Source organism: Salvelinus sp. IW2-2015, linkage group LG2, assembly GCF_002910315.2.
Source record: "Salvelinus sp. IW2-2015 linkage group LG2, ASM291031v2, whole genome shotgun sequence".
Taxonomy (NCBI): Eukaryota; Metazoa; Chordata; class Actinopteri; order Salmoniformes; family Salmonidae; genus Salvelinus; species Salvelinus sp. IW2-2015.
The window spans coordinates 23,279,773-23,297,272 of NC_036839.1; the positions used below are offsets into that span (position 1 = coordinate 23,279,773).

A 17,500-nucleotide genomic window follows, 5' to 3' on the forward strand; every position below is an offset into this window, starting at 1 on the left:
CCTGTCCTGGGCTCCCCTGGTGGAGACTGACTAGACAGAGATACTACCGTCCTGTCCTGGGCTCCCCTGGTGGAGACTGACTAGACAGAGATACTTCTCAAAGTCACGAACTTTCTTCATCCTTTAGAACGTCTCCTTATCTCAGTAGAACTGGAAACTTTGACTGAAATTGTTTCATGGATTGTTATGCGACCGTCACCAACAAAATGTATGCGTTTTCGAAAACGTTAATTTTGGAAGACAAAAGCTTTCCAGACAGGCCCTTTGGAGCCGTTGGGAGGTGGGCCAGTTTTATTATAAGTTTTGTGTTCATTCCCTCGGGATGTGGCATGTTTGATCCCTGGGCAGCACAATAGCTCTGAGTGATTAATGCCTTCAGCCAAATCTAATAAAGGGGACGTAGAGTGGGAACAGGGTGGTACGGCATCTCTCTCTCTATCCCTCCATCCATCCATCCATCCCTCCATCTCKATCCATCCATCCTCTGCCACCAGGGTCTAAATCAGCCTGCCATTTGTTCTGCTGTGATCAATGTGTTCTGACAAAGAGAGAAGCCAAATTGTGGCACTTTATTGAAATGCTTCCTCCCACCTCCTTCTACGTGGCTGCCTGCCCACGTCTCCTGTGGTTTCAAGCAGCCGCAGCACAGTGTGTGTGTGTGAATATGAGGTTGTGTTTGTGTGTCTCTCTTTGGTTTCAGGAAGCCAAAGCTAGAGCACATATATGCACAGACATCAGAGCCTGTCAGTCTGTCTGTCTGTGTGTATGTGCCAGGCTGATTCAGTGGCATGAGAATGCGGTCCTGTTAGTGCTTCTACAGACAATGAGAGGACGGACAAGTTAGCACCAAATCAACTGYACTTCATTTGAATGCTCTAGGTTTTATATTGAGTTCTGATGTAATAGTCATTCGGCTGTGCGTGTGCGTGTGTGTGCGCGTGCGCATTTTAACACCAGCACCCTGTTTTTCTTTTAAATAGAGAGGGTGAAATAGGGTTTGAATTATGTTTTTCACAATTCATTACAGTAAATCTCTGGTGACCTYTCCTCGCCTCCAGTTGAAAAAGTGCTGTGTATTTTACTACACAAATTACCTTTTTGGAGTGGGTTAATATGCGTGTGTTTGCCATCGTCTTGCAGTGCCAAGTGGCATGAGTGATGATTAGGACAGAATCAGAAAAGACAGGTCTGAATGTGTTAGAGCCTGTGTCAATGAGACCATTACATGACCTCAGAGTTGTTGATTATGCAGTCCTACCAGTGTCATCCTCCCCTTAGAGATACAACAGTATCTGATATAAGGACTCAGTTCGTGATGTGCAAGGAACTCATTGTACAGTATCAATGATCTGTTTTCCAATCATATCATACTCCTCAGCCCGTATGTGCTTGGTGCCTATTAAGCATTGCTGTTTGACTTCGCCTCCACTCGGACCTTGCTGTGTTGGGTGTGTGTGGTGTGAACATCGGCTGGTGTGTCGTGTGTGTGTGTTGGTGTGCTGTCGTGTGTGTGGTGTGAATGTGTGCCATCGTGGATGTGTGTACTGTGTGTCGTAGTTGTGTGGCTGTGTGATGTTGGCACTCTGCCAGTGCACCCTCTCTATAATGGCATCCAGGCCTTATGAGACCATCATTAATTGAATTGATAATGAGGCGTAGAAGAGGCAGTGGCTCTCGGAAAAGAGGGAGAGATGGAAATAAAACAGTCATGCACGTGAGACTTACCATTGGCCATTAAATAATTTGTCTCTATGGCCCTTTCAAAAAGTAGTGCATTACTAAAAGCGGAAAGTCCCACTTTGGGATAGCATCCCTAATTGACTTTATATTAAACTTGGCTAGACAGATGACATCCAAGTTGACGTTCAGTGTCTGCGCAGTGGAGGATCTATTTTGCTCACTGGCAAGCTACGGGTACTGCCCTAACTTGCTTACTATAGCAGTACAAGGACCCATATGATTCCTTGGAAGCTACATTGTGGATTCTCCTGAACGAGGGATGATGGGCGAAATGCGTAGCTTCGCGCTTTCATTTATACTATGTTTCCTGGGTGACTCAGAAGTTCAAATCAGTTGCTTTCGAGATTTAAAAAGCTATTACAACAGGACTGCATGCCTGGAGATCCCACATGGAAGGCTTTTCCTCTTACTCTTGAACTGCACTGCGACTACAGCTTAGCCCTCTGCAGCTTAAAGGGATCAGTGACGCTGTGTGGCGATGTGTGTGTCTCTGTTCCGTGTTGTGTGTCTTCCAAGTGAGCTAAGCACTTGATTGAATTCAGCCAGAGCCTCTCCCAGGCAGGCCACTTATGATCTTGCAGAGGCGCTTTTCATTGGCCCCCTGCTCTGACCTGTCTGTCCTCTGATTGTGTGTGATGTCTGCATGCATGTGTGGTGTTCACCTTCAAATTAGTGTGTGTGTTGCTATGTTGTGGTTTGTGTGTGTGGTGTGTGTGTTGTGTGTGTGTGTGTAGTGGGTGTGTGTGTGGTGTGTGTGTGTGGTGTCTGTGGGGTTGGTTTGTGTAATAGACAAGACCAGGTTCTCTATGATGGGGGGTGTTTCCATTGCCCCTCCTGTACTGCCCCCCCAGGCGACACTTCTGTCTGATGGGATCGGACTGAGCTCCAGTACGCCATTATTACACAACCACAGCCTCCTGGGACCCCTGGGTCTATCGGTGTCACTGTCCATCAGCCTCCTGGACCACCTGGTCTATCGGGTCACTGTCCACAGCCTCCTGGACCCCTGGTCATCGGGCTCACTGTCCACAGCTCCTGACACCCTGGCTCTATCGCGTCACTGTCCACAGCCTCCTGGACCCCTGGTCATCACACTCCTGGCCGTACGGGTCACTGTCCACCAAGGGGCCCTCCTGGACCACTGGCTCTATCGGACGTCACTGTCCACAGCCTCCCTGGACGCCCTGAGGTCTATCGCGTCACTGTCCACAAGCCTCCATTGGCCCCTGGTCCTATCGGCTCACTGTCACAGCCCCTGGACCCCTGGGTCTATCGGATCACTGTCCACAGCCTCCTGGACCACTGGTCCTATCGGTCACTGTCCACAGCTCCCTGGACCCCCTGGCATCGGGTCACTCACCTGCGAATGGTCTATCGCTCACTGTCCACAGCCTCTGACCTCTGGACTCTATCGCGCGTTCACTGTCCACAGCCTCCTGGACCCCTGGTCTATCGGGTCACTGTCCACAGCCTCCTGGACCCCTGGTCTATCGGGTCACTGTCCACAGCCTCCTGGACAACTGGTCTATCAGGTCAGTGTCCACAGCAGACACACACTGTATTGCCATCAATACCTCTGATTATTAGCCTAGCTGTAAGGAAATGATGTGTGGGTGGTGTGTCTGTGTGTGTGTGTCTGTGCATGTGCGCGTGCGTTCCTGCGTGTGTGTGTGTATGTATGCATCCATCCAGCTGTTTCTCTGTGCATTCATGAGTCTATTCAGGAGTGTGCACAGTCTTGTTAATCATATCAAGAGTTCTCTTTTGATCTATGCAGCTGTCCTTTTGAAGTCTGTTGTAATCAATTTGCTCATCATTTAAAGTGTCTGGCGGCCCTTGTGTGTGTGTTTTGTTTTGTGTCCGCTCCAGTTAATGAGAACAGCACTCCTTCTGTTGTCCTTGAGATAGCAGCTAATTAGGCTGAGCCGTCTCTGCATCATTGGCTCATAATTCCCGCTTCACTCCCATAGAACGCCATGCAGCCCAGTAAAACGGTGTGATAATTCACTACAATCCGCTGAAATGGTGGTTTATGGTGGTGTATGGTGGATTGCATGGCTCCAAGGAGAGGCTCTGGAGGTTGGTCATGTGTACGTGAGCAAGACAGCCTCTCTGATAGGCTATGACTTTTTTCAAATCGACCAATTCCAAGGCTGTAAGCAGATTCAAAGTAACCCCAACCCACATCTGTTTGTCTGAGTATCGCAGCCATCCTGTTGACATCACACGCTCCTGTTATCAGTTCTTATCAGCTGTGGCATACAACCCTGGCACATCTGTCTCCCATTATGGTGAGGATGGTGACATTTCAACATTTGTCCTTCATTGGTCCATCCCTGTGAGAGAGAAAGAGAGCAATATAGAGAGAGAGAGCTGACTCGGCCCTCACAGAGGTTCTTTATGAGTTCTCGTCCCGGGCCTGTCTCAGCACTCACGCTCTAAATTCTACCGAGGTTTGTGGACAGGATGGCAGTGAGTTACGACTGCAAGGAAAACCTTCATTCAATGCACACACACACACACTTGCACACACCCACACACACACACACACACACACACACACACACTATTATCCACTGACTCATACTGACACAGAGACACACACACACCTATCTTTCAGAAAGAACATTGAGTCTAAAATAATCGAGAGAGAGAGAGAGAAAGCGATCTAGCAAGCAATCGAACGAAAGAGAGAAAAAGTGTTGACCTCTCCAACCCTGTTAACAACCTGGGTTTTGTGGGATGGACACCCCTCTATTGAGGGAGCCAATCAGAGGTCGTCACCCCTGGTTACTTGTACTCTTTGTGTTTCCTAGGGAAGAAACTGACCACTGAGAGAGACCTAGATGGAAGCCTATTCAGAATAATTGATGACACAATTTATTTTGATACCATTAATATTTTTTTATAGAAGTAGAGTAGCACAGCCTATTTTCWATTTTTTTCTCAGAATGGGGTGAATTTTGGAGGTAATCAAACGCAATGGAGACAAGTCAAATGCAAGACAATGCTCTATACTACAGGCTTTGCATTGGWGTTTAGAGATTTGGAAATGATATGTTGACTCATACTGTCAGAGGTTAATATGGAACACATCAAAGGATTGGCTCAGTGATTCTCAGTGGACTCAGTGGTTCAAGGCAAATTGTTGGGTTAAGGAGTGGGTCTTTTCCAATTCCAAGTTCCAACAAGGTATTTAAAAAAAWWAAAWAATAATTAGAGTATCTAGCAGCAGTATCTCCTGTACAGCATAARCTCTTGTTTAACTATTTCATTTTGAACGTTTTAACCGTTTGTTTAAAACACTACCTGCAAACCTCCCAAACAAATCAAAACAAGCCCCCCAGGGTTAAAATTCTCTCAGTGAAGGCTCATAGACTGTGCACAATGAAGAGGTATCAGGTAAACTTGAGATATGCACTTGATGTGGCTTCTGTCTGTGTCCCAAATGGCACCCAAATGGCCCTGGTCAAAAATAATGCACTATGTAGGGAATAGGATGCCATTTGGCACGCACCCTGTCTGAACAGAAAAGGTGTGAGACTGTCTGCCAACTAATGTCATAATAGATATTTTGAAGGACAGACACTGTGTGTTATTACAGATCAGACTGGGGTGGAGAGCTCTGTGGCTGTGTGTCTGGGTGTATGTGTCTGGGTGTATGTGTCTCTGCGTGTGTGTGCGTGATGCACACTGACAGGCCCAAAGATTGGAAGATACCCTTTCCCTCCCAGGGCTCTGCCAGCAGATTGCTTCTGACCAACCATACATCACTCTAGACTACACCCCCCCCCCCCCAACACACACCACCACAAAACTGTACACACACAGCAGTACTATCTGGAGTCTGGATGATACAAACGGGTTCTCAAATTATCACTACATTACATGCCATATCAAATCCTTTAGCTGCTCACAGGGCCAGTGTAGATTTGGAGGGCAGTGTGATTAGAGGGCAGTGTGATTGCGAGGGCAGTGGGGATTGGAGCGGCAGTGCTGCATTTGTGAGGGGCAGTGTGATTGGAGAGGGCCAGTGTGATTTAGGAGGGCACGGTGTGATTAGAGGGCAAGTGTGAATTGGAGGGCAGTGCTGATTGGAGGGCAGTTGTGATTGCGAGGGCAGGTTGCTTGATTAATAGGGCAGTGTGGATTTGGAGGGCAGTGTGATTGGAGGGCAGTATGGTGATTTGGAGGGCTAGTGTGCTGTGCATATGAGGGCATTGTGATTGGATGGCGCATTGTTGATTGGAGGGCAGTGTGATTAGAGGGCAGTGTGATTGGGAGTGGCAGTGTGATTGGAAGGCATTGTGTTTCGGGAGGCAGTGTGGATTGTGATTGGAGGACAGTGTGATTGTGATTGGAGGACAGTGTGATTGTGATTGGAGGACAGTGTGATTGGAGGACAGTGTGATTGGACGTTTAGAACAGCTCAATAAGTGGCCCTCTCGTCTCAAGCCTTTGTGTCCTATTCAAAATTGAATTTCTTCATTGTTGGAGCCTATTTTGACTCTTTGAACTGTGCTTCATGCACCATAATAAACCCCTGGATGTGCTGTAACAAGTTGTTTTGTTCCAATATAAACCAGGCAACGTTAAGGGGTGCAATCTGCCATTACAATCAGGACTTTTCTTTTGGAGTCTGTGTGTTGGAGTCTGAGTGGTGTAATGCAAGTTGTTCTCACTCAAAGSGTGTGTCCCAAATGGCACTATATTCCCTATATAGTGCACTACTTTTGACCAGGGCCCATAGGCATAGGCAATTAGTGCACTATAAGAAATAGGGTTTTATTTGGGATGCAGGCAGACTCTGAAGCAGTGCTAGAATACGTAACCACACCAGTCTGGGGAAACTGTAAGAGTGTAATAGGCTCTTCAACACTTGGATTTTCAGATTGGCAGCAAGGTCACTGGGTGCTTTCACTGATGTAGACAGACAGCACGTGATGATTGCCCTCACTGAGATTCTACTGCCTGCTGTGTATGAGTACTCACTTCCCAAAAAGACACAGCCCACAGACACACATTCTGTAGCACTACACAGAGACGAAGATATGCACTTTGTACTCTGTGGACTGTCTCCACTCTGGAGAATGCAAAGTGCAGACAGACACACAATCATATTCTTTTGTTGTCTGGGCCTTTGTGCCTGGATAGATCACAGTCAAATAACTGTGTTATCCTTCTATTATTGTATCTGCACCTGGAGGCACCAACTGCCTTTTCTATGTGTTATCATATGGTTATGATATCGACACTGAGTAATGATGGTATGATATCATACACATTCCATATCATTTGATTCAACCCCGTCACCCCCATAAAATTAAAAATAGAATGTTTATTCCTATGTTCAGTCCCAATGCTCTTTTCTGTGTCCGAGACTCCCGAGGTCAGATGTCATTCAAGCACATTCCTTGGGAAATCCATTTATTCTGTTTTAACGGACCTACTCAAGCGTGAGCACGGCGACTCAATAAGAGATTTCTACGGCCCTCCCATCACCCTTTTACCAAAAAGGTCCTTTTATATCAGCCCTTCCCCATCTTGTCCCACATTCCTATGGTCTTCCCCAAGTGTGTAGCCTACATATTACCCTCCTCCTGCTCCCCTCCTCTTTGGCTCTTAACGGGCCCCATTGTCCCCCCCCCATCGCCCATTGCCCAGACCCCTATAGGCCATCTCAGAGCAGGCATTAAAAAGATTGGTGAGGTTCAGTTATTGAGTAGAATTAGACATGGTCAATGTAACCCCCGACGGGACCAAACCCCTTGGGGAGAAAGGGGGAGGAGGAGGGAGAGAGGGGGAGGCTGAATAGGGATGAGAATATGGTAGCAGTATGTTTGTTCGTGTGTGTGGAGGGGGAGTGTGGTGCCTCATGCCTACTAGTTATTRATGAGTTTAGGTGGTAAAAGACAGTGTGAGTTTAAGTTTTCAGATGCTATAGTGTGGTAGTAGTTAGTAGGCTGTAGATATGTCTTCTTACTTCCTAGATTTCTCTTGGTGCTATACAGTAGGTTGGGATGCTTTGCGCTCTTGCTGTGTGTGTTTGCTTACCTTAGTTATTTCCCTAAGGGAACAATAAACATGACAAGTGGGAAATTAAGTGTGCAGCATCTAATTTTATTTRCTAAAAAAACCATTTGATTATGTGGGTAATCAAATGGTTTTAATTGAGAAACGTGGATATTAAGTAGATTTATTTGAGAAATGTGGAAATTATGTACACTACCGTTCAAAGGTTTGGTGCCACTTACAACATTAACAATGTCTACACCGTATTTCTGATCAATTTGATGTTATTTTAATGGACAAAAAATGTGCTTTTCTTTKAAAAATAAGGACATTTCTAAGTGACCCCAAACTTTTGAACGATAGTGTAGGTTTAATTGAGAAACATGATATTATGTAGGATTAATTGAGAAARGTGATATGATGTAGGTTGAATTGAGAAACGTGATATGATGTAGGTTTAATTGAGAAACGTGATATGTAGGTTTAATTGAGAAACGTGATATGATGTAGGTTTAATTGAGAAACGTGATATGATGTAGGTTTAATTGAGAAACGTGATATGATGTAGGTTTAATTGAGAAACAAGTGCTGTATTTACTTCTGCCACAAATCAGATACCTGGGAGTATCTTCTGATCTGATGAGCTGGTGTTGGTATTCCACTGGTACTAAAGCTAATGTAGAGGTTAGCGTGTTTGTGTGAGCTTGTGGTTGTGTGTGCGTGTATGTTTGTGTGTGTGTGTGTGTGTGTGTGTGTGTGTGTACATATCTGCGCAACAGAAGGCTTAGTGAGAACGGTACATTTTTCATACACTTACTGCTCATGGGGCCTCAATAATACATCCTGATATAAGATGCTTAACAATCACATCCAATCAACATAGCTTAAGATCAAATGCATCAAAGAACCCATTGGAGTGGAACCAGTCCTCCTTGGAGACTTTCCCAACGGAAATTACCAATTTAATTTCGATTAGTTTTTTTCGTGTTATTTTCTTGAAGCGTCAACATCAATAGCTACATCCGTTCATTCGCAGTGAAACACTTTATTTCTCTGATATGGGMTAGGTAGCCTACCTTGTTTTTTATGAACAGCACCAGTGATTGGTTGCATCCCAAATGGCACCCTATTCCCATTTTTTGGTCAAAAGTAGTGCCATGCATAGGAAATAGGGTGCCATTTGGGACACAGACATTGTCTTCTCAATGGGCTGGAAGCAATTTAATCAGTGTCCTAATTGATTCAGATGAGATTTGGTTGAAGGACTTTCTATTGAGTTGTAATTAGAAGCAGTCCCCTGGGCAACAGGGTAGAGAGTAGACCCATCACCATCCGGATGAGGGAAGGTGCAGGCAGAGCGCTCAGGGCCCTAAATCATCTGTCTCCGGTATYGCGAAGTAGAGTGGAGCCGGAGAGGAGAGCCAGTGATTCATCCTAAACCTTTATGGCTGGTAGGGAGAGAGAAACTGTCTGACACACCTGCTGGCCCAGCGGCCTTGTGGAATGGGATAAAAGCCCTCTGACATTATTAAAAGACAAGAGTGTTTTAAATGAGTTTTTATGGCCTCCATTCGTCCGCTCCGCCTCTACCGTCCTGTCCGTTGCTTTAGTTTTAGTGAAAAGGCAACATTTTGAGTGAGGCTGTTGCGTTTAAAAGGTCTGAAAGACTGAGGGGAGGGGGGGGGGTCAAAAGATGCACCCCACCCCAACCCCCACACAGCAGAGAAAGAGAACATGAACAAGGGAAAGAAGACAAGCTATAAAGTGTCTCTACTCATAGGCTATTATTCTGTCTCTAGGGCCCCTTGCCTGCTATTGCACCATCCAAGCTACGCAACTATTTACATTTCATGGCGTTAATCAGACTTTACTCTCTCTCATCTTACTTATAGATATGCAGTATATGGGTATCACTTAGTGGGTAGGGAAAACATATTTAGCATTTTGGTRTAGAAGATGTACCTCCCTCGCTTTTGATGCTTTTTCTATGAGGGTATATTCATGGCCTACGATACATCATCAATCTCTGAGCTGCTCTTTCTCCCTTCAGAACGTTTTCTCTGATGTGTCTTGACACACACTGTGGGCTCAGTGCAAACACTCTACTCTACCTGGCCCCATCTACTTCAGACCTTGTTCAATATATTCACTGTTACCATAGCTACAGGATGGCATCCAATGTCAGTGAGTGAGCTGAGAGACAATATGAAATCAGAGCAATCTCAACTACTGGACCTCCCACCTCCTCTGTGTGTGTGTGTGTGTGTGTGTGTGTGTGTGTGTGTGTGTGTGTGTGTGTGTGTGTGTGTGTGTGTGTGTGTGTGTGNCTCAAGGACTGTACCTTCTGCTTCCAACAGTAGTCACTCTGCTCGATTGTCAGAGGGCTATTGACAGGGGACGTGTCTGGGCATTCATTAGTCAAAACCCCTGGAAGTTCCCCTCTAAGCCATGAGCACACTGTCCACAGTCCATGGATAATTTACTGACACTCCTTCTCCCAGCCAGGCAGTGTGTGTGTGTGAGTGTGTGCGTACYTGTGTGTGATTTGATGATGTGTGTATGTAGACTAATGAAACCACATCTGTCCACCCAAAGTGCCAGTGGAGCCTAGTCTACACACTCKCACCTCCACCTGCTGTTAGCGTTTACCCATGGGTCTAGTTGACTGTGTCTGTGCCAAGACCAGCACTGCTCTGTGGGTTGTAGAGCTGCTGCTGGCCCTCCRGGTCTTCTCTCGCTACACCAGCCAAGCACTATTTTAATTAACACCAGTTCTATTTTAGTGTAGGGACTACTTTTAAGTTTGAATATACTTTACATAGCAGTGTATKTAACAGTAGTGTTTTCCTTTCTCGCAGATTCACTGCATACTTTTCACCGCAAATGATGTTCTAGCTAGGGTTGACATGAGGAATATTGCACAATGTAACCCATCCCTTCTTGAAACTGTTTTCCGTGAAAACGCACGGAATGCTGTATGCTTAGGGCTTTTCGATGTATGTCTAGTGGCACTTCTGTGTTCCTTGGCATCTACCCTGAGCCTGTTGTGTTGACTGTTACTGTATTGTAATGACAAACACTCCAGCAGCTCATGTGCATTTGCCTAATTAGTTACCAGCTTTAGTGAGAGGGAGTGGGTTAATGGATTGTGGGCAATAAGGTTCATTTTAAACTCAACCAACCTAATAATGTGTTATTGATCGTTCCATTTAAAGGACTACTATTACAAGAAGACCTAACCCTTTGAATGTGAGAGCAGGAAGTAAGTTATTAATCMACTTTACTGATATTACGTGCCACAATGGTAACATTGTAAGAAGGCGCAAGGGTGGGTGATGATGGACTACAGGTTTCAGCCAGGCTSTATTCCCTTGTATATTATGTCTGCAGGAAATTACATTTACTACGGAGGAGGAAGTGGAGAATTGTGTGGTACTGTTCAAGGCTGCTTAACACAGTTTATTCTGGAGTGGCTGAACTGAAATACACTGAAAGAAATATCTTGATTCGACGTACAATAAGGTTGTTGAGCAAACTCACAACAAAATGTTTATATCTGAAAATGTTGTTGAGCAAATTCACAATCCTATTGCAGCGGGTTACCTTACAATTGTACSTTGAATCAACTTTTGAGTTGTTTACTGTGTGGCTGAAGGAAAGGCGATGCGCTTAACCCGACCTGGAGCCAGCGAAGTGCAGCCAAAATGTAAAGTTTACATGAAGGCAAAAAGGCGCAWCTATCAATCTTCAAGTTAAAACATTCGGCCAGTAGGTCAAAACATTAATGCCTTTATCTTAAATAAATTACATTTTAAGAATGAGAGCTCATGTGAACTGAGATTGCAGCAATACCTAGGCAGCTTAAGTACTGTGAGAGGTGTTGGGATGAAATGATGACCAAGATATTTCAGCTCTTCATGTGCGTTATCTACTCAAAACAATTAGTTTAAAACATTATTTTAAGTATAGGGATCTCTCTAGAGAATAGCTGAAGAGAGCGTTMTTCTTGTGTTAAGCACATTTCTATGAGCCATAGATTTGAAGCTCACAGTGTTCTGGTACATTAACTCATGGTAACTTGCACCCCATTGAACAATCCACTACCCTTTCATTCAATTTTCTGATTTTAATCAGCCGTTAAATTAACTTCTGAGGTTTAATTGCGTATTTTGAACGATTATGGTGAGGCCAGGGGTTAGGTACTTCACAGACATGGCTCCTCGGTGTTTAAGTGTCTCTGTTTGCAATTTTCTCTCCTCACTCTCTCACCTGTCTCTTTGTTTTTCACTTGTTTCATGTWCATATACACCACCGTTCAAAAGTTTGGTGTCACTTAGAAATGTCCTTGTTTTTGAAAGAAAAGCACATTTTATGTCCATTAAAATAACATCAAATTGATCAGAAATACAGTGTAGACATTGTTKATGTTGTAAATGACTATTGTAGCTGGAAACMGCTGATTTTTTAGGAATATCGACATAGGCCCATTATCAGCAACCATCACTCCTGTGTTCCAATGACACGTTGTGTTAGCTAATACAAGCTGCAAAGAAAAGTTGCGGAGTTTCAAAGAAAAAGCCTTATCTCAGACTGGCCAATAAAAAGAACAGATTAAGATGGGCAAAAGAACACAGACACTGGACAGAGGAACTCTGCCTAGAAGYCCATCATCCCGGAGTCACAGTTGACATTGAGACTGGTGTTTTGTGGGTACTATTTAATGAAGCTGCCAGTTGAGGACTTGTGAGGCGTCTGTTTCTCAAACTAGACACTCAAACTAGACACTTGTCCTCTTGCTCAGTTGTGCACCGGGGCCTCCCACTCCTCTTTCTATTCTGGTTAGAGCCAGTTTGCGCTGTTCTGTGAAGGGAATAGTACACAGCGTTGTACGAGATCTTCAGTTCCTTGGCAATTTCTCACATGGAATAGCCTTCATTTCTCAGAACAAGAATAGACTGACGAGTTTCAGAAGAAAGGTCTTTGTTTCTGTCCATTTTGGGCCTGCAATCAAACCCACAAGTTCTGATGCTCCAGATACTCAACTAGTCTAAAGAAGCCCAGTTTTATTGCTTCTTTAATCAGAACAACATTTTTCAGCTGTGCTAACATAATTGCAAAAGGGTTTTCTAATGATCAATTAGCCTTTTAAAATSATAAACTTGGAGTGATGGTTGCTGTACGCCTATGTAGATATTCCATTACAAATCTGCAGTTTCTAGCTACAATAGTAATTTACAACATTAACAATGTCTACACCGTATTTCTGATCAATTTGATGTTATTTTAATGGACAAAAAACCCCAGTCTCCGGGATTGTACATATGTGTCAGGAACCAGAAGTGTTATCATGCAACCACAGACTCTTTGCAACACATCTTCTTTTTCGAACTCTCTCTCTTTCTTCCCTTCTTTTCTCACAGTTGTATCCCAGAGGCCCACCTTGGCAGTTAGAGGAAAGGCTCCGCCCCCATCACCATGACAGCAGCGTTGCCACGGAACGCTGCCCCCCTGTCTGTGCCTGGCCTGTTGCTCCTCCCCCTGCTTCTGCTGCCCCTCCCAATCGCACTGTCCCAGAAACCCATGCTGCCCTCCCCACCCGCACCCACGCCCGCCCCCCAGTACCTATCCCGGCCGGAGTGTACCCGGAGAGAACACCCTGTGGTCACCTTCCAAGGTAAGTCTTAATATACTGTACACTGTACACACCCTCCTGATTGGACAGAGCCATTCACGAGGCCCTTCCTCTAACGAATGTATGCAAACTTGATTATTTATAGTAGACTTAAACCCATTTTATTACTCGACATCACATTGGTCTTAGATCCCCCATTTATAACACTCTCAATCCCTTCACCTCTATAATGCATAGTTTCATGACCTAAAGGCTCTTCTTCTTGAACCAAAGTTTGAATGAAATTGTTTGACCTAAGAATGTTTTGCCAAAGGGATCAGTGTGAAACTGTACACCCATTATGATTAAATCAGTGAAGAGAATGACTGAACAGACTCCAAGCCTAACAGGTTACAGGGAGGAGCAGCCCTTTGTACAGACAAGCTCTATAGCCATCTCTCATATCACGCTATACAGCAGGGGTCTCCAACCTTTTCTAGCAGGAGAGCTACTTAAAAAAGATTAAACATGTCGCGAGCGACATTTTTTTTATAGCTTTCAAATAGGCACATTATTCTCTTCTCCTCTACCCTGAAACTCTTCACCGGGTCCTTGGTGTACAAGAGATGTGTTTTCTGTCAATATACTGTACCTAGTAAGATAGTGGTTAATAAACAATATTTTGGCATGACAGCCCCATAGAATTATKATTTTTATTTTCCCAAATTCTGTTTTTTCCTGTTTTTGGATTTGTTTCAGTTTTTTACCCTTAATATAAAAATMATTCATAGACGCAACGGATGTGGATGTTCGGAGTCGATGTCAATGCTTATTTGAAGACCGTTTTTGAGGTCTGGGGGGAAAAAACAAAGATTATTTTATTTTGTGTGTAATTCCCCTTTAATTGCACATTTAACAAGAGAGGAAATGTGTCAATCTAGCGACGTTTCTGCTGTTAGGCCTACTGCTGCAGCAAATGTCATGACAGTTTGCAAAACAATGGCAACCCAATTGATACAAATAATCATGATATAGTTCTGTCAGGTAAGCCTACTTTGTATTTAACAGTTAACACTTAATTGCGAAGGTTTTTGGGGAAAGTCTTTCTGTCTACCCACAAGACGGCTATCATTAGCATCGACAACAAACAGACAAGGGCAATATTGCTGGAAATGAATTGGCTGTTTAAACCAATAGTAGGTAGCCAGGGGTAGGATAATGTCAATGTGGCTTTGATTGGATAGTAGCCAGGCGCGTTATGTTTACGACAGTTTGCAATGGAACACATGAAAAAATGCACATACTTTCGGGAATTGATTGGCGAGCTACTCATAAGTGGGCTGCGAGCTACTGACAGCTTGTGATCTACCTGTTGGAGAACCCTGCTATACAGAGAGAAACAGAGACGCTTTATGTTGATGCCAGCACCGTTTGACAGACATACCAGTAAGACAGGGAGATAAACACTTTTCATTTCAATCTTTCTGGTTGCCAGCTTCAATAATTCCACATGTCGGTTGGTTTACACACACGCAAATGCACACACGCACATAACAGAGACAGAGAGAACATTGTGTACAGGGATACCCCCTTTATCTTCTCTGTTCATCTATTCAGCGGGTTAAGAAACAAGGTGTTCTCCATAGTGAGATCTAGACATGCAGAGTGACGGAGGGAGGATAACACTGAAATGGCTATGTTTATTTCAGGAGAAGGTGTTTTTGTTAACCTTTCCAAGGGCCATGAATAGKTGGATTGGTCAAATACATTCTGTTCAGTGTGTGGAAAGAATGACGGAAATAAATAGTGAATGGATAGCTAGAGGTTTTACTTATTATTGGAAATATGCCCAAACCTCTCTAAAATCAATGGGTCATATGAACGTTTCCTGGAGCTCCTATAGTCTCTTTTTTATTGCAATGCAGCATTATCACTTGAAATGGTGTTCTTTCAGGGGCCAGTTTATTAATGTGATCATGAGGTCCTCTGGGGTCCAGGTGGAGGGCTGGAAGCCAAGGAGGACTATATTTTTTCGAATGATTCCATTTTCCATTTCCAGATTCAGATTTGAATGAATCAGTAGAAAAGTAGAAAAGAGCAGGGGATATCGTTAAGACTATTCAATGTCACCGTTTCAGCACAAGGCCATTCTCAAGACCTATTCAGTATCTGTAATGGTAAGTTACCTGGATCAAAAATATCCTTTCACTCAGCTCCATTCATACCTACCTACCTTCAGTGTGCTTACAGCTACCAGATAACCCTTAGACTGATGTCAGTGCTGCCTACTGCACATCAAAGGCATACTTTACCCACTTTAGGATGACTCTCACAGATGGAGAGCAGACGGCCCATTTGCTTAGTATAGCTGGCATTATAACACTTGGAGGCACCAGCTATAGAAACCCCAGAACAATGAAGGTGTCAGCCTGAACCTGAGATTAGTCCCAGTGATTGATGAACGTTTTATCGTAGGGTGGTGGAGCGGTCACTGAGCCAAGTCACCTTGTGGAGGGGTGGGATGGGGGCCCTTTTAATCTGGCTGGGGTGATGTGTGTGTGTGTGTGTGTCTGAGCAGGGAGAAGGGATCAGGGGCATCTTCTTGGTCTTTCTAGCCTCTGAAGCTGGTGCACTTCACTGGAGCATGGTGTTCCATCCTCATTTAGGGGCCCCTTCCCCATCCTCTTAAGATGTTCCTGGTGGCGGTGTGTTAACCGCTATACCGTGGAGGCCCCTCTGCTTTGAAAAGGCTTAAACGCCAAAACGGATCTCATGCCGAAAAAAGTCCCCTAACTGGCAGTGAGGCCCCTGACTGTAGAACTTAAAGGTAACAGTCACCGTGCACTATTGCTGTTGAAGGACTGGACACGTCACTGAGTTTGTCCCAGTTGTTGTTGACAAACGTGATCGTGATCATTATCATACTCAAGGTGTTGGAGAGAGAAACTGGATAAGGCTCTCTGTCATTATCATCCTCTCTGTCACCTCTGTCCCAGTGGCCAGTATCACATCTCACATCTATCCATCAAATGAGGCCTGTAGGAGGGATAATCTAGCACGGTAAGAGGTGGTGCCAGAGTATCACCTCAGAATCATCTCCTCTCACATTCCATCCAGAGATCTGAGGCACGGAACCTCCATTCCTCCACCCTGGAGACGCCAAGTAGCCTAATCTCTCCTCTGAGCCTCCCAGTGATAGCCTGGTCCCAGATCAGATTGTGCRGTCTTSCTAACTTCTATGGTCATTGTCATTCCACGGCCATAGGAGTTGGCTATACAGCACAAACAGATTGTAGGTTAGCGCTTTCATCATGAATCTTGTTCTGGAGGTAGCTCTGCAGAGTGGTCACTAGCTGGCACAGCCACAAAGTCATAATTTCTGATTTTAAACCAAACCAAACCATAACCTTAACCAACTGCTTTCACTAATTCCTAACCCTAACACGGAACCCAAACCGGCTGCGCGCGTGCGCTATCGTGCATACATTTATTTTGTCCCCCCACACCAAACGCGATCACGACATGCAGGTTAAAATATCAAAACAAACTCTGAACTAATGACATTAATTTGGGGACAGGTCGAAAAGCATTAAACATGTATGGCAATTTAGCTAGTTAGCTTGCACCTGCTAGCTAAATTGTCCTATTTAGCTAGCTTGCTGTTGCTAGCTAATTTGTCCTGGGATATAAACATTGGGTTGTTATTTTACCTGAAATGCACAAGGACCTCTACTCCGACAATTAATCCACACATAAAACGGCCAACCGAATCGTTTCTAGTCATCTCTCCTCCTTCCAGGCTTTTTCATCATTTAACTTATATGGTGATCGCATCTAAACTTTCATAGTATTACCACGACTACCGGCAAAACAGTTTGTCTTTCAATCACCCACGTGGGTATAACCAATGAGGAGATGGCACGTGYGTACCTGCTTCTATAAACCAATGAGGAGATGGGAGAGGCAGGACTTGCAGTGCYATCTGCATCAGAAATAGGAATGAGTTCTATTTAAGCCCTTGGTGTCGTAGACGCTCTTTGGCGCYCGTGAGCAGTGTGGGTGCAATAATTMAATAACAAGGATTTCTAAATGTATTTTGCGACGCTCGCACACGCGACGTGTCCGGTCTGGTCAGCA

The 17,500-nt window shown here is 44.6% G+C and overlaps 1 protein-coding gene across 1 annotated transcript in view; it reads left to right on the plus strand.

The window, feature by feature from the left end:
* Positions 1 to 17,500, plus strand: part of LOC111972939 (semaphorin-5B-like) — a 207,170-nt gene that overhangs the window by 79,717 nt on the left and 109,953 nt on the right. Inside the window, 1 exon segment of the mRNA XM_070447995.1 lies at positions 13,173 to 13,426. Within this exon segment, the coding sequence (XP_070304096.1) occupies positions 13,228 to 13,426 (199 nt within the window). The 5' untranslated portion in view covers positions 13,173 to 13,227.